Genomic DNA, 17,729 nt, shown 5'->3' with positions numbered 1-17,729 from the left:
AGCATATGGACTTATCTATTTGCACAATTTAAAACACAGTACTGCATTAAACAATCAGTTGTCAATATAGTCATTAAACTAGTGGTTGACCGATATTAGTTTTTTAATGGCCGATGCTGATTATTTAAAGAGCATGGTATTACTGATGCGCGGATCGCGGTTAAATCCGCGGGAGCTGCGGATAATCCGCAGATCGGGCGGGTCAAGTTATAAAAACATATTCTGATTAATTGCAGGTGGGTCATGGATGGATATGATAAATCATTAATAACGTAAATATTAACTACATTCTCTCAAATATGAGCACGTTTAAAACGTATTTTTTCCGCCAGGCAGGCACTAATTTGCACTCTCTAAGATACGCTTTGCGGGGTCCTGGTTTATATATAAAGCCTATATATTTTAATTCATATTTAAATGCATAATTTGAAATTGAATTAAAAATATATAATTCTCTAAATTAAACAGACTTTAAATTGCAACTTCTTGATTCTGCAATCATATTACAGTATTTTTCACAAATAAAGACATTTTGAATTTTTTTTTATAAAAAGGAAACACTGTAACTAATAGGGCACTCGGTAATCTAAGTTTGTGCACAATCATATTATTTTCATATAGACAAGGTATCACTAATATTACATACAGCAGAGTGAAAATGACATGAATATGGCATAGCGGGCTACTAAATATAGCGCAGCATAGTTTGAAATCAAGGGTTCACAGTTTGTGCGTGCGTCTCCAGTGAAGCTGAACTCTCCTGTCCGCATTCAATTCAAACGGGCAGGCTACAAATGTGCACTTCAGAAGATCTGACTACTAAATTCCAATAAGCCTGCAAGGTTTGTGAAATTAAATGTTTATTAGATATTCAAAGATTTGTTTAAATTATATAAATTCACATTTGCTGAATGCTGAAGGTAAATGAGAACGTATGAATAGTGTTTGCCTTTCTGTTACTAATAATATCTGTAAAAGCAAACGCTATGATACTCTTTCGTATACAGTTTACCTTCTTTGTTTAACTGTTCAATTTAGTTACGCAAGACAAAACTGTTAAAAAAAGACCATAACTAATAAAGATGGAGAATGTGAGTTTCTTGTCGACCTTTTTTTTTTTTTTTTTTTTTAGACAGTTAACAGTACATTTTTAGACTCCATGCCTGTAAACTCTTTAAGCAGTGTCTCGCTTAGTAGCTGATAGTTTGACTTAGTATGTACAGGTTGTCTGTGGACTAGGGGTGTGCGATATCACGATTTTTGATCGTGGGCGATTAAAATGTCTCCACGATTTGCTTTTGAAAAAATATCGTAGTATCGTGCTACAGTGCATTCTATCAGTTGCAGTTCTGGTGCCTCCATCTCACGACGCAACATACATTCACATCACTTGTTAACGCAGAGGTAGAGTGACACTCATGGGACACCGCAATTCACAAAAGTTCATTATTTGCATGTGCTTTGCCGGATAAACATTTCATTCGCGTTCTGATGCGCTGTTCTAACATGTGCTTTTCTGAATGCATACACCCGAAGCGCACAGGCACTAAAAGCCTGTCAAACAGCGCCTGGTTACTGGACTAAGTTATCTTTCGAGTCTTATTGCGCACACACAAGATTTACATAAACACAGTTGGTTATGTCTAAAGTGAAAGCAAACATTTGAGAGAAAATCGAGTGCGTGTCATTCCTGTATATTAGATGTGTCCAGGTCTTAAAGCGACAGTAGCCTAATAGTAAACATGCTGCCACTTTTCATTTTGGGGGGAACTATCCATTTAGTGTAAATAAGACAACAGAAAACAAAGAGAACATCAACGTATCAATCAATGTAACTTTGCTTTTCATTTATTACTTAAAGCTCACTTGAAGTTCTTCGATACCACATCAAAAAAACTTCTAGCCTAACTGATGAAGTTCAAACATTATTAAAAACAAGTCCGCAGTCAGTAATAAAATAAGAACAAATACCAAAATTACAAGCAGAGATGAATACTAAATAACAAAGACAAAGTCTAAGAATAGTATTCAGGTACAGAAATTAATAATTAAGCCTAAATGTAAAATAACACTTTTTGTTCACTGTAGAAATTAATAATAATATTATGTTTATTTTCTATAGCGCCTTTCAAGAACCCAAGGTCTCTTCACAATGTAATACAAATAGCAAACAAACAACAAGCAAACAAATACAAAGGCCATCTGCTTATGAGAGACAAAACAGATGGAAACAAGCATACACTGATTGACATGAATCAAAGAAAGACATATTGTATTATTTATCAAAATATACAATTACGGCGAAGAATGTAGCAAATAGAGCTGGAAAAGTGAAGAACAGAGAAAGCAGTGATGAGGATACTGATTTATTTGGCAAGCTTGAAGATATGAGTTTTAAGTTGTTTTTTGAAGGTCCGGATGTTGTCGGTCGCACGAAGATTTGGGGGCAGGTTATTCCACAGCTTAGGGCCAACAACACTAAAAGCCCTACCGCCCACCGTGGAGAGTCTGACCCAGGGTACCACGAGTAGGTTTTCAGTGCTAGACCTAAGGGCCCGAGTTGAAACATATGGCTGTACCAAATCAACAAGGTATTTGGGTGCCGGGCCGTGTACAGCTTTATATACTAGAACTAACAGTTTAAATTGGATGCGGTTTATGACAGGAAGCCAGTTAGGGCTGTCGCGGTGAAGGAATTTCCCTTGCGGTAATTTTGAGTGGCTCAATAGCGCGATATGCGGTATTACCACCATTTATTTATTTATATTTATTTGTTGCTATAAATACGTGTTATGATGTGGTCAGCATACACAAAAACAATGTAACCAATGTAACCGAAACTAAACAGCGTCTCTGCGCATTGAAAGACTGTCACTCAGCGCGCAGTTACATTGTTATGCCAACGGACTGTCTTTGAGTCATAGACTGAGTGAGCCATTAAACCGTTCATTCAACGAAAACGTTAAAAAAAGCTGATTCCTTAAATGATAGATGTAATGAAACAAGGCGTTAATTATTTTTTTTAACTTTGAGCTCCACTTTTCAAGGCTCAGCTGGCCAGCATTGCTTCACTTTTGGGCAAAGCTGAAGCAATGCTTCACTTAATAGAGACCAATGCGTGACTCGCTGCTTTCCCCCCCACGGCTTCCTCGCGCTGTGTAATGCTGGCCAGCGCTCATGGTAAATACCCTTACACGTTAAAAGGATGATACGACAAATATTTCGCTTTCCTTGGAAACGGCAACCTTTTCACAAATATACATGATTTGACTTCAAAGACAGTCGCAGGTAATCGCACGCGCTCAGGCGATCTCATTCTGTCTGTTTAGGCTTAAGTCCAAATCCACGAAGCCTCTGTACAAATCACCATGATAAACAGTCTTGTTATCATTATTAACTTATTTAACATTCAATACACATGGTACGAACTACGAAGGGTGGCCTTATGAAAAAAGAAAACGCAGTTTGGCGGTTGCTGCGGTTACTTGCATTCCTCTGCGGTTGGCCTGTCAGTAGCGCGGTACCGCAATATTGCGGTTATCGCGACAGCTCTAAAGCCATTGCAGTTGGTGAAGGATAGGAGTGATGTGGGCAGATTTTTTATTTTATGTGAGGGCACGTGCAGCAGAGTTTTGAACCATTTGAAGGCGGTGTATTGCTTGGTGGGTAATCCGCTGTATAATGAATGACAGAAGTCCAATCTGGAAGTGATAAAAGCATGAATAACAGTTTCCGCATCTATAAAGGTAAGAGAGGGGCGAATACGAACAATATTCCGCAGGTGAAAAAAGCATGATTTGACAGTCTGACTAATGTGTGAGTGAAAGCAGAGCGTGGGGTCGAACAAAACTCCCAGATTCCGTACAGTTTTTGAAGGCCTAATCTCAATACCATCTATATCAATAAAAATGTCATGTCTGGGTGAGCTCTGTGATCTAGGGTTAATCAACAGGATTTCGGTTTTACCAGCATTAAGCTGTAAAAAGTTAGAGGACATCCATGTTTTAAGTTCGTGAAGGCAGGAGATAACTGAAGAGGGTGGAAAAGATGAGTTCGGATTGATCGTGAAGTAGATTTGAATATCATCAGCATAGCTATGAAAATTGAGACCATGCTGTCTGATGATCTGGTCTAACGGTAGCAAGTAGATTAGAAATAGAACCGGGCCAAGTACAGAGCCTTGGGGCACACCATGAGAAACAGGAACAGAGCGTGAGCGATTGTTACCTATCTTAACAAATTGTTGTCTATCAAATAGATACGAGGTCAGCCACTGAAGTGCCGCACCCGCGATGCCTATTGCAGACAATCGTGAGAAGTGTAGAGTGGCACACAGTGTCAAATGCTGCACTGAGGTCAAGGAGAACCAGGATACTATGTGCACCTGAATCAGAAGCCAGGAGGAGGTCATTTAGTACTTTTAGAAGAGCTGTTTCTGTGCTGTGATATTTACGGAAACCAGATTGAAGGGGTTCAAAGAGATTATGTTTGTCTAAGTGTGATTGCAGTTGTGCCACAACTACCTTCTCAAGTAGCTTGCCAACGAAAGCGAGATTTGATATTGGTCTATAATTGCTGTGAGTGGCGTTGTCGAGGCCTGGCTTCTTAAGGATTGGGGTTATGGGGTTAATACTTTCAGATTAAGCGGAACAGTGGCAGTGGCATTTAAATTAAATAGTTTAATCTTTGTTAAAGCTGTATTTTGTTGTTTTAATGACATTAATGACACCGAGACAACAGTAGGAATATTAGGTGTTTGCTGTCACTTTAAGACAGAATGCACAGACTGAAAAAAAAACGGACAAACATCCTGTTTCTTTCTCAACTGTTCACTTATGACATATCCGAGAGAATACTTACCGAGACGGGTGTTTAGACATAATTTTGTGTGTATGTGTCCGTTCAAGGGCAAGGAAACACGAAAGAGGAATCAATTCGGTGTTCTGAAAATCTGAAACACGCCTCTCTGCGATTTGCAATAATTACTATATATGCGATCCCGATTTTTGCCTCTTCTTCCGTGTTTAAAATTGTTTGAATGTGTAAATTGGCAATACAAAACGCTTCCAAATTATAAACTTTCACTCTATGATGGTTAAATTTAGCCATTAATCCGTGAATCACATGCGTCCCGAACCGTGGGGAGTGGTCCGTACGGATCCCGGATCAACTGCGATCCGTTGCACCCCTAGTTAGGGCTGCACAATTAACAGAACGCTCCGTATCAAAGTTGTTTTTTGCAAAGCCAATCTAGCGCTCCGTAAACCACTGTCTGATCACATGCGTCCATGAGCCAATCAGAGTTGTTCCCTGCACCGCGCAGCTTAGTTTCTAGATGTAGACTATGAGGCGCCGGATTGGACAAAAGCGAAGCGAACTCTGCGAGAGAGACAGAGTGTGTCTGCGCACGACAGTGCACGAGAGAAACTGAGTGTGTCTGAGCATTAGTAAATTGGTACATGGCCTACTACATACATAGTAATATATAATTACTATATAAGAGGCATGGAAGTTCGATTTAATGGACTCCAATAATCAGTACTACAAACGTCATGTTTTGAACTATTGTTTAATAAATAGAAATAATTTGAGCACATAAACTTTCATATGGAGGATTAAATAAGATTCAATTTATGCAGTAAGATTTCACAACTAATCACTGACTCTGTACCACAACCAGGTTTTACGTTTCTTAAGCATCAAATAACAATGGCTCCCATAGTGCATAGTTCTGCCTTGAAATGTTCTCATTTGGGTTACATTCTGTTATGGAATATTTGTTTTTTATTGATTGTATATTTTGACTTTTATTCATATCCATTATGCAGGTACAATTCAAGTTTATATTTTGCTTCCTAAAATATATTTACACAATGTAGGCTAAAATGGAAAATAGTGCCCTGTTGAAGTTTTGCTACATTTTATTTATTGTTTTATTTATTTTTATTTATTCTTTAAGGAGATGCACTGAATTTTGGTGAATAAGAGGACCTATTTTATTTTGATGCACATATTTGTACATTAGCAGGAATGTAGTACAATATGGATGTGAAAGCAGTTATAATTAGCCTATGTGACGACAAAATTTGTTTTGGCTAAAATCAACAAATAATCGGGATAATTAATCGTGATCTCGATATTGATCAAAATAATGATTGTGATTATCATTTTGGCCATAATTGTGCAGCCCTACCCCTAGTACCTTTCCAGGGGGTCTTCCAGAGCATTGATTTTAGAGTTCTTGTCTTTAACATCAGCTTTGGCTTTCATTCAGCAGACTGGAGTTGGTTTACCAGGTGCTTCTGGACAGTCTTGAATTCTTGTTTGTCACGTTCAGCGACTGTAAGAGCTTCTTGAAACTTCAAAACTTGTTTCTTGCTCCACTTTGTCGGGCATTTCAAGCTAGTCTGTGCAGCGTTGAGTGTGCATCAGCTCTCTCAGGAACTCAGTGATCTGATGCTTGAAGTCGTCCTGGAGTTTCATTTCTTGCTTGCAGCTTGTCTATGCGGCTCTTGGCACATGTCAGCTCCTCTTGAAGGTGGGTGATATGCTTGTTGCTTAATTTCAGCTGCGCTGGGAAGGCATGGCTTAGATAACTGGTGTTCTTGACTAGCTCCACATGGTTGTGGTTCTGGCTTGAATCATGTGTCAGGAATCTTCTCAAAATTATGATTATTATTAAAAATAATAACAGTTCAATTGTCTTTTGTCTGAGGCAGTCTGTAATGCTTCTGAGCTAGACATCCACATCTTCCCCTTAGGCAGGGGAACAGCTAAGTGTTGTTTCAGTGATTGTACACTAGTGAAGTGTGGTGATGACTAAGTCTTGGCCTCAGTGTAGACAGGTTGGCTAGTGATGTGATCTGGATTGACACCAAACATCTTCAGTTGGACCACTTACCAGGGATGCTTTTGAATGCTCAACATTTGTCTCTGTTAAAGATCTTCGATCACCAAAATGACAAATTTAAACATTTTTCCTGTGAAAAACATTTCTTCATGCCTATAAAATAATAATTCACTCACACCAGCTCAGAGATCCACTCGGTCAACTTTACTGTAGTAAACGCTGCACAATGGCAAGTGGTACTGGTTTTATTTAGCCATATATGTTTGAACCAGAAACTGATTCAGAAGAAGTGGAAGAGTGAATTATACTGAGTCGTCTACAAATTCGATGTATCAGAATGTTAATGCGTTTTATGTATCTATCTCTACAACATCGGACACGTAATGGTAATTGCTATTATTAGCCTTTGGCTTGACTACGTTATCAAACAGCTAATAATGTGTTGCTATTGTTACACAAACCATGTTCCCGTTTACCATCTCAGTCTGCCCTCTAAAAATCAGTAACCTTAGAAATGCTTTGAACAACTTAATGTCAGTGGAGAAAGCCATATAGTTAATCAACATCGTAATATACATCATATACATAATTCACCTGCTATATTCCTAAATGTACACGATTTTTCATATCAACAGAAAAATATACCGGGATAACCTGGCTTCTCATAAGACTCCCCTGCTTCAGAGAATAGTTAATGACATGCTAAAGCTAGATGACAGTTCTAAATGCCAGAACTAACTGTGAATCTAAAAAAAAAATGTTAATAGGGTGATAGGAAAAAGTTTGGTAGAATAAGTTTACTTAAACTTTCAAAGTTCAAGACTTATTCATCCTAAGGTGATTTAGATCTAAAAGATACATTTAGAAATAATGATAACTTGAAATGACTTCAATGTAAACACAACTGCTTCGGTTAGCTTAGGAACACTGTAAGGTTTGTTTATAATATGGCGTCTATACACTGCACGTGCACAGTTCACCCGGACGAGTCAGTTAAAGCTAGGGACACACTTAAAGGACAACTCCGGTGCAAAATGAACCTCGGGTGTAATAACACATTGGTACAGACTAAATCGTTCCCTGAGATTTGTTTTCATGATAATCGAATGTAAAGAGTTTTATCTCTAAAAACAGTTTAGCTTATAACGCTAGTATATTGGGCATCGAGTAAGCAAAAAGAGATCGCTAGTTAATACCATTAACAAGGCTCAAATTAGCCCCACACTAACACGGCAGCATAATGAGTGTCCTTACATGCAAACCGAAGCATTGAGAACTTTGTAAGTGTATAGACAGTTTAATAAGAAGATACTTTACACAGACAGTACAGTTAGCGCATACAGACAGCAGCCATCTTGGAAAACAGTCTCGATCAGTCAAACCACGAACACGGTAAGTGTTCGTGTAAGTGTATAGACAGTTTAATAAGAAGATACTTTACACAGACAGTACAGTTAGCGCATACAGACAGCAGCCATCTTGGAAAACAGTCTCGATCAGTCAAACCATGAACACGGTGATACGTGAGCTGAACTGTGACTTGGAATCTCATATGGTCCGTTGTTTCCGGAAGAAAGCACTGAGCGCATAAGAGAAGCACTGAACGCAACAGAGAAAATAAAAAAATAAATATAATTTATCTTATCTTCAATATCTACACGTACTGTTCGCTCACCTTCGTGGTTCGATTGATCGAGACTGTTTTCCAAGATGGCTGCTGTCTGTATGCGCTAACTGTACTGTCTGTGTAAAGTATCTTCTTATTAAACTGTCTATACACTTACAAAGTTCTCAATGCTTCGGTTTGCATGCAAGGACACTCATTATGCTGCCGTGTTAGTGTGGGGCTAATTGGAGCCTTGTTAATGGTATTAACTAGCGATCTCTTTTTGCTTACTCGATGGCCAATATACTAGCGTTATAAGCTAAACTGTTTTTAGAGATAAAACTCTTTATATTCGATTATCATGAAAACAAATCTCAGGGAACGATTTAGTCTGTACCAATGTGTTATTACACCCGAGGTTCATTTTGCGCCGGAGTTGTCCTTTAACGACTGTAAGGCCGATTACGAATGTAATTTGATACTTACGACTGATCATGCCCAAATGCGCTGTGTCAGAAACTGTTGCTTATAGTTGGTGTTTACAGTCGGTGTTTAAAATCTGCTCCAGTCATTGGAAACGGTCTGTAAGTGTGTTCAGTTCAGTCTTAAAATGTTTTATCTAGTAGTTAAGTGTCCCCGGCAAACTAGCAAACGCTAGTGTCCCCGGCAAACGTAGGCTCACTATTGGCCAGCATCACACTCATGACCAGCGTCGGCCAATAGTGAGCCCACGTTCTGACGTAGCGCTGCGCTGTTACACTATGTGAACTCACTTTGAGGCCCACATAGAAGAAAACAAATAGTTGAATAAAGTCGTTATTTTTGTTTTTTTTGCGCACAAAAAGTATTCTCGTCGCTTGATAAACTTAAGGTTGAGCCACTGTAGTCACTTGGATTATTTTAACAATGTTTTTATTTACTTTCTGGGCCGGCAAATTTCAATTACAATAGAAGCCTATGGAGGAGTGAGACAGCTCTCAGATTTAATCCAAAATATCTTTATTTCTGTTCCGAAGATGAACGAAAGTCTTACGGGGTTGGAACAACATGAGGGTGAGTAATTACTGACAGAATTGTCATTTTTGGGTGAACTAACCCTTTAAGCAAACAACAGTTTTGCGCTGTAATTGATGGAACAGCGATCTCGGCGGATTGTCTCTCTGTGCAAGTTTCTCTGGGCAAGTAAAACAACAGGGTTTCTTCACTGTTGATTCACAGTTGCAATGTTAAGCTTTACTTGATCAAGATTTAAATCACTCCCCTTCAAATCACACTCGGACAAGCAGTGTTGCACAAGCTCTCACAAAGGCAAGCATTTAGCTGTTTAACACAGGGAGGATATAGCACATTAATTGAAATGGTACACGCACTGACAAACAATCTTGCTATGAATAAATAAGGCCTTTAGAAATAGATCGAGGAACACACTCAATCTTACCGCTCTGTGAGGAGAATATTCATCCTTACAGAGGAATTTTTATTACTGCAGCTTAATTTCGTTCAGGTCTCTGTGACTGATAGCTATTTGAATGACACTGAACATGCAATGGCATCAGTTTAGCTATAAACAAGGCATTCTAGAAATTGAGGAACATGCTCAATTCTTACCTTATCGTATAGTGTGAGATCTTAAATTAAGATCAGATCTTAATTTACTGCAGTTTAAAAATAGGGAGGCAGACTAGATTAGAGTAACAGCTTTCTCTGCATTAATTCATTCATTCATACATTCAATCAAGCCATGCGCTACATACGTCACATCTATATCATCCACAACAATGGAAAAGATAAATGACTTAGTATACACTTACAATTTAGATTAAACTGCCCACATTCTCCACCAATAGATGTAAGGGAAACAGGCCAATTTAGCCTAAAGGGAATTATTAATTTATAGGGAATTTTGAATTATAAGGACTTTTTAATACTAAATGTGAGCACACTTGAAATGCAGCTTGGCAAGTCAAAATAGAGGGCTGTTAATTGATTAGAATATTCAATGGCATATTTTTGGTAATGCTTACAGTTCTAAGAAAACTGAATAACAAGCCTTAGTGTAATTAAGTTGAAGCACATCTTTATTTCTAATGTATCTTTTTGTTTGAACATATTTTTGCATTGAAAGGTAGAGATTATTATTATTATATAGTTAGATATATGATGCAAGTTTTTGGCCCTTCATAGTAAAAACTTTGGGACCAGGAAATGGTGCACAGGAAATGCAGACATAATGCAACAAAAATGCAACAAAATATAAGTTCAGTTATAAAACCGCTTTCCTCACAATTTATGGACATAATCTAAAGATGCAGTCTTCCAAAGTTGTTTGCGTTAACAGTTCTACCGATTGTGTTTTACTTGTGGGTGATATTTCACTAAATTTCACCACACAAAGAATAAAAATTACTTGACCTCTGTAAAGCCTCCCATCTGGGTTTGATTTATTAAATAAGTTATTCATGCAAATTATCTTTTTTGATAACTTATGGAGCTGTGATGCTATAGCTGTGATCCCAACATATTCAGTCTGGGACTTGTAGGCTCATTGGATTTTATTTTATGGAAAAAACAGAACAAGCAAAGCAATGCACTGATGAGCTAGACATAACCAGAAAGGTGCGATGAAGTTGGCTTATTGAAATGGTTGTTTGAAATGGTTGTTATTGACATTGATCTGAACTCCTGAAATGTGTTGTCAGCAATTACATCATCCATAACAATGTAAAAAAATGTGCATAATACCAGCCTATGGTCTTCATTGGCTGCCCACAAACAAGGTCTACTTTGATCCGACCTCGAACACTGTTGTTTTAGCTGAGGCCTAGAAAAGTTTGGCTTGTGTTGTCAACATGTCGAGACTGTTTTCAGCGCTGCAAATCCATTTTGCACGCACTTCAAAAGAATGAGGTCTCGTGCTGGAATTGATATGGAAAACCCAATGCCATAGTTCGTATTACTTGTGTATACAAGTGCTGAAGAAGCCTCCGGAGCTGAAATTAAAATATGGTAATAGGCGTTTTGGTTTCCAACATGCGCTGTAAGCGGTAGAGACCAATCACAACAGACTGGGCCGTTAGACCAATCAAAGCAGACTAGGCTCACAGAAAGGAGGAGTTTAGAGAGACTGCAGGTGTGTTCGACATCGGCTGCGGCTGGATGTAACTGATCGGCGAGAGTAGCCGCGGGGAGGAGCTGCAAATGGAGACGTGAAGTCGGACACTTTCTGGTTCCTGTAGTGACCGCTCACGTGGTGTTTGTATACTTTAGCACAGCTGAAGTGAAATAAATGCGATATTTGCCAAATACACAGATGTTTCAGAGCCATTTTCATTCAATACTTTATGAACTGCTTCATACAGCGTTTGTTTGAACAAGAATAAAGTTCAACATAAGCCTACAGCTACTATCAATGAAGTGGAATCAACGTTTTTTAATCAGTTTTATTTTGATAAACATAACACAATACATCGCGACTACATGAAAAGAGTGTTTACTGTTATAAAAAAACTGATTTGTATAATTCCTCCGAATAAACACGAAATGCACGTGATCGTTGTCATGCGGTGAATCCGGCCAATCGTGGAACAGCTGTGTCGTCATCAGAGCTCGTGCAGCCCAGAGCAGCCGCTCTTCAGAAGCTGCGCTGGCTGAGTTCTCCGGCTACTCTCGAATCGCTCTCGCGGTACTTTGATGGCATACGTCACAGTCACGTGGCGTCGGCGTTGTATCAAGTCGGACAAAATTTCTAACCGGCATGCACTGCTTCAAGTCTGCCGCCGATCGGTCTGCGCAGAGCTGCATGAAGTCGAACAAGCCTTGAATCTTCGAACTAATCATTTTCAGACTTTTTTTGAAATTAGGTGATGTGCAATGTATATTATGAGCACTGTTGTGCCTGAACGCGTTCATTGAACGATAGTTCATGAACTCGTTCATATTTTGGGCGAACGTGAACTGAACGTACTGTATTTACTGCCTGATGAACGATACTGTGAACTCGTTCATTCTGGTGTCTGTGAACGCACGCTCTCTCAGTAACTTAGTTCAATAGGGTGCCAGATTTCTATAGAGCCCTCCAGACCAAAACCCGGCTAAAACACACCGTAAACGGGCCTTAATATGTAGCGAAAAAAACACCCAATCTGGCAACCCAAGCCACCAGTGTTGCACCGCGGCCGCCACATGCGTCATCAAAACTAAAAGCAGCATGAGGTCGACAAAGCATCGAGGAGGCGTTGTATGATCATTTAAACAAGTTTTATGACAAGGTCAGTGAGGAAAAATCTTACATTTCTGTGCAAACTTTGCCCGCCGATAAAATAATTGCTGTCTGTGGTTGTATGGGCTGTGGCAATAATTTAAAACAAAATAAATAGCTCGCAGCAACATATGGAAAAAAAGAACTATGAACTAGTTCATTTTTTGGAACTGTGAACTTAGTTCAAAATTTTGAAGTATGAACTATGAACTGAACTAGTTCATTTTAAAATGTGTGAACTGAACTTTGAACTAGTTCATGTAGAAAGTGAACTTTCCCAACACTGATTATGAGACAATTCACGTTTTTTTTTTATCTTGATGCATGAAAACCAAAATTAGGAACCTTTAAAATGGCATAAGGGGCCGTTCACATATCGCGTCTTTTGCACGCTCAAGTTCGCTATTTCAAATGTACGTGGTGTGACGCGCTCGAGATTTACAGGCGCAACGAAATTTAAGAGTGACAACTTGTCAGAATGCCACAAGCGCACAGCAGGTCATGTGATGAAGCAACCAATCAGCTGCACTTCACCCTTTCCCTAACATCATTGAGAGCTCAGTCAACATGAAGTATGGGGTGCACCCAAACACTACGTTTTTGTTTTTTCTCTGTAAATAAATCTTGTAGCAGAGCTGCAACAAGCGTTTTTCGGTGGTGGAAATCCATTACTGAAACTACTTCGTCGTTGTGGAGATCGCAGTTCGTGGTTGCATAGCACCAACAGACGCAACGGGGGCGCAAGCGCTTTGGAAAGAAGGAACTCCTTCCGCGCGTTTTTAGAAGTGATATGTGAACGGCCCCTAATAGGGCCACTTTAAAGGGTTAATTCAAACAAAAAAATTCTGTCATTTACTCACCCTCATGTTGTTCCAAACCTGCAAGATCATCCCTTTTTGATCATCTTCTGTACAGAAATGAAGATATTTTTTATATAATTTGGGAGATTTCTGTGATAATTTGGACTAAACCACTCAATTATTATGGGTTAGTTTTATGATCTGTTTATGAACTTTTTGAAGCGTCAAAGTGGTAGTTGCATAGCTGTCAATAGAGGGAGAGAAATCTCTCGGATTTCATAAAAAAAATCTTAATTTGTGTTCTGAAGATGAACGAAAGTCTTACAGGTTTGGAACGACATGAGGGCGAGTAAATGATGACAATTTAATTTTTTTTAAATGCAATGTATTAGAGATTCATTCAGTTTCAGAATGTTTCCTTATCCTCCTCCCTCTTCCTCTCTCCTCAGGTGTGAACCACGTGTACCAGTTTTGTGTGGGGGCAGCGAAAGGTGTTCTTAGTCCGTTTGTCCTGCAGGAGATCATTATGGAGGCTCTGCAGAGGTTAAACCCTGCACATATCCACGCACACCTCCGCACCCCTGCCTTCCACCAGCTCGTGCAGCGCTGCCAGCAGGCCTACTTACAGGTACAGATTCACAAATCCCTAAGATTCAGCCTGGGGAACTAATCACACTGACATTATTACTAATAACATCCCTAATAGGATGAAATCTTGAAATAAGTCTGTACCCTGATGATGATGATGATAATCCAGGAACTTATATTCTTGCGCTGACAGAAGTGGTTAAAATTACACTCCAACACAAGCTGATCCATTACAGCTGACATTTGTATTGAATGTGGTGCAACCATCTCAAAGTTCGTTTTTATATTAGTTAGACTTAGTTTCTAGTTTCAAGTAGAGAATTTAAGTAGGGTTTTAGAGCATTCGAGTGGCGCCAAGGCTGGATTGTGATGGCATTGTCGCCCACACTGAATATAAATTGTGCATGAACAATTCTGGAGTGTTAAAGCTAGAGAGGGAAGCCTGAGTCTGTTCACGGGATGGAGCATACTGATGAGAGAGCATCAAACACACTGTGACAGCCCAAAGCCAAGAGCTGCTTCCTAGAGGAGCAGCGCACCCATGCTATCTCTCCCTCTCACACACAGACATGCTCTTGCAGTAACCTGCTAGCAGGCTCAGAGTCTTTATTTTGCCATTTCAAAGAGGTTTCAAGTTGTTGCATGGGCAAACAACGTGGTTGTCTACGTAAGTGGCTATTGCGCTCTCATGGCCTTATATTTTAAAATGCCCAGATCAAGGGACACTACCATATGTCTGCCACTGTAAATCTTTGCAAATGAATGTTGGGTAAATGTGAAAGGGAGACCGTGCCAGCTCTAATCCACTCTCTCCATGCGTGGAGAATAAGATGAGGGACCGAGAGGCTGTACTCAAGCAGAAACCTACCCAGACTGTCACTGAGTCATTTCGTACATCGCTGGTGGGAAATGCACTCCATATGCTACATGTCCCAATAAACATCCGGGGACATGATGCTTCATAACCTGTTTACATTTTATTAAAACGGGTTCAGGTTAGTGCCATCCAGTAGCAGGAATATTTATGAATTTGTCATGTCGCACATGTTTAACCACAGGGAGATCAAAAGGCATGACAGTAATGAAATGCTGTTGAAAGATACGTAAACACATTTAGAGCTAGAAAATAAACTCAAAACCCTCAAAACGAAGCATTATGTTTATAGTTTATTTATTGAAATATTCTTGTATTTATCTACTTGCTAAATAAATAAATGAACATGAAATATTGATTTAAATTTAGTTGAATTATTTCATCTAGTAGAATAGCTTGATGCTTCTGCTAGGAAAAATAGCCCATTACACCATTGAAAAAACAAACAATCCACCTAGCAACAATGCATGAGTATAAACAGGAAATCTGCACACTATATCTATTCCCTTTATTTGTAAAAAAAAAAAAGAGGCAACTTTTTGATTGTCCTCCAAGCTAATACAAACACTGAAATAATATTACAATATTAATTTATTAATCTGGAGTTATCTTCCTTTAAATTCGCTCTCATCCATCTCTGATCTCTTACAAGCTCCTTGTTTTTACAATTATCATTCCAATGAAAAATAAATAAATCTTTAAGTTTCAATCAAAATTGAACAAGCTGTTTTTAAAACCTGTCCTTTTTCCCTGGTTGAATATCCTGATTCTTCAGGGCCCCTAAGTGGACATGGTGAAAGAAGAAATATGAGAGAGGAGCAAAAATTATATTTCAGTGCTTTGATTTGCTCTCAACTTTTGCATTCCTCCAAGAAACTTTTGCGACAGAACACAACTTTTTGGGGAACCACAAAAGCATTGAAATGTAATTTTTCCTTCCATCTCAACTTTTTGCGTTCCCCTGAGAAACTGCATACTAACGCAAACCTTTTCGCAAAAACATTTAATATTATTATTATTATTACTATCAGTGTTGAAAACTGCTTGAGCTGCAAACATTTTTTTTTTTTTTTTTTTTTTTCAGGATTCTTTGAAGAATAAAAATGTATTTTGTAAAATTATAAATGTATTCACAGTTTCTTGGGGGAATGCAAACATTTTGTGAGTGCATGCAAAAGCATTAACATATAATTTTTCCTTCTTCCATCTCATATTTTTTCATCACTATGTCCCCTTAGGAGCTTTGTATGTTTCACATTTAGAAACGGATGACATTATATAAGGCTTGCTAACTGCATTTCATAATAATAGAAAAACTAAACTATAACTAACAAAACTTTTGTTGGAAACAAAAAAAAACTAAACTGAAATTAAATTTGAAAATAGTAAAAATACTATTAAAATGCAAAAATAAAATAACCTTGGGACAGAATTCATGTCCTCCCTGCTCATTTAAATTTCTAATTATGTTTTGTTCCAGTATATCCACCACCGGCTGATCCATCTGACTCCCGCAGACTATGACGACTTTGTGAACATCATCCGAAGTGCCCGCGGGGCGTTTTGCCTGACACCAGTTGGCATGATGCAGTTCAACGATGTGCTGCAGAACCTGAAGAGGGGCAAACAGACAAAAGAACTATGGCAGCGGATCTCGTTGGAGATGGCCACCTTCTCACCATGACTGCTCTAGAGACCAGCGGGGACCGAGACACCCAATCTCCTGCTGATTTCCCCCCCCAAAAAGACCACTGACACAGCTCAATCCGACACACAGTTCCCCTTGATAGGAAGTGTAGCCATGCCAACTTCCTGTACAAGACCACTCACATGACTGAAAATTTAGTCCTTCAGGCCCAGAAGTCATGAGAAAGTGGTACAGAGATACTGGGGCAAGTGAATTACTTCAGTCAGTGGGTCCCTCCTTCGTCGAGTTGTTGATCCCAGTGTTGTGTCTGACCCTTTTTTCTTTTGTTACTTTTTGGTGTGTTCAGTCAAGTAACTTAATGGCGATCTATGTTTTATCTGTGTCCTAACATCTTTCATTCACTGATTAGTATGTTTTGTGATCCCCTGAGTTCATTTAGGTGGTTGATAAGGGGACTAAGGTTTTCACTTGCTATGTTGATGTTTGGTTCAAGTTTGAACAAAACCACTAAATGTCAGACTCATACTGCAACATTCCTCTACCCTGGAGAACAGAGCCTCCACCGGTCATTAAGGATTTCAACGTTGGATAGTGGATGGCAGTGTAAAAATGAGGAAAATAAAACAAAACTTTGTTAAAAGAATAAAAGAGACATTTATTATGAAACAATAATCAAAGTACGGGTGAGGATTCTTCAGTGTTTTGTTTTATCTTTTGTTTTTAATATTTTGTATAGTATGGCGTGTCTGCAGAGAGCAGGATGAGGAATGGAAGAATGTTATTACTGACTGATCTGTGAGTTCCTTTTTCCGGTCAGATGTTGGTGGCTTGAGTGCTGGAACAGAGAAGTCTGGCTGGACCAGATTACACAGCTTTAATTCTAGATGTCAGCGGTGACTTAAGTCCAAAACAATTCAGGCTTCCTGTTTAAATTTCATTTAAATTGGTTTCTTTTATATCCGAAATCCAGCTATTGGACAAGTAATTTCCCATACCATTAATAGACCTTGCAATTTCATATTTCAAGATTTAGTCGAACCACAAAATCTAGTTTTGTTCTCATTTTAAAACAGGTTAACTGCTCCCCTCGGCCTAGCGTAATTGA

The 17,729-nt window shown here is 38.8% G+C and overlaps 1 protein-coding gene across 8 annotated transcripts in view; it reads left to right on the top strand.

Moving 5' to 3' along the window:
- Positions 1–17,128, top strand: part of zswim8 (zinc finger, SWIM-type containing 8) — a 71,237-nt gene extending 54,109 nt beyond the window's left edge. For all 8 annotated transcript variants that reach the window (XM_056256315.1, XM_056256314.1, XM_056256312.1 and 5 more), the window contains 2 exons: positions 13,964–14,142; positions 16,457–17,128. In XM_056256315.1, the coding sequence (XP_056112290.1) occupies positions 13,964–14,142; positions 16,457–16,660 (383 nt within the window). In that variant the 3' untranslated portion in view covers positions 16,661–17,128. The remainder of the gene's footprint in view (positions 1–13,963; positions 14,143–16,456) is intronic.
- The last annotated feature ends 601 nt before the right edge of the window (positions 17,129–17,729 follow it).

The sequence above is a fragment of the Rhinichthys klamathensis genome, unplaced genomic scaffold (genome assembly GCF_029890125.1).
Source record: "Rhinichthys klamathensis goyatoka isolate OS25496 unplaced genomic scaffold, OSU_Roscu_1.1 h1tg000126l_1, whole genome shotgun sequence".
NCBI lineage: Eukaryota > Metazoa > Chordata > Actinopteri > Cypriniformes > Leuciscidae > Rhinichthys > Rhinichthys klamathensis.
The sequence above is the reverse complement of the archived record's forward strand: the minus strand, read 5'-3'. Positions and strand labels throughout refer to the sequence as shown.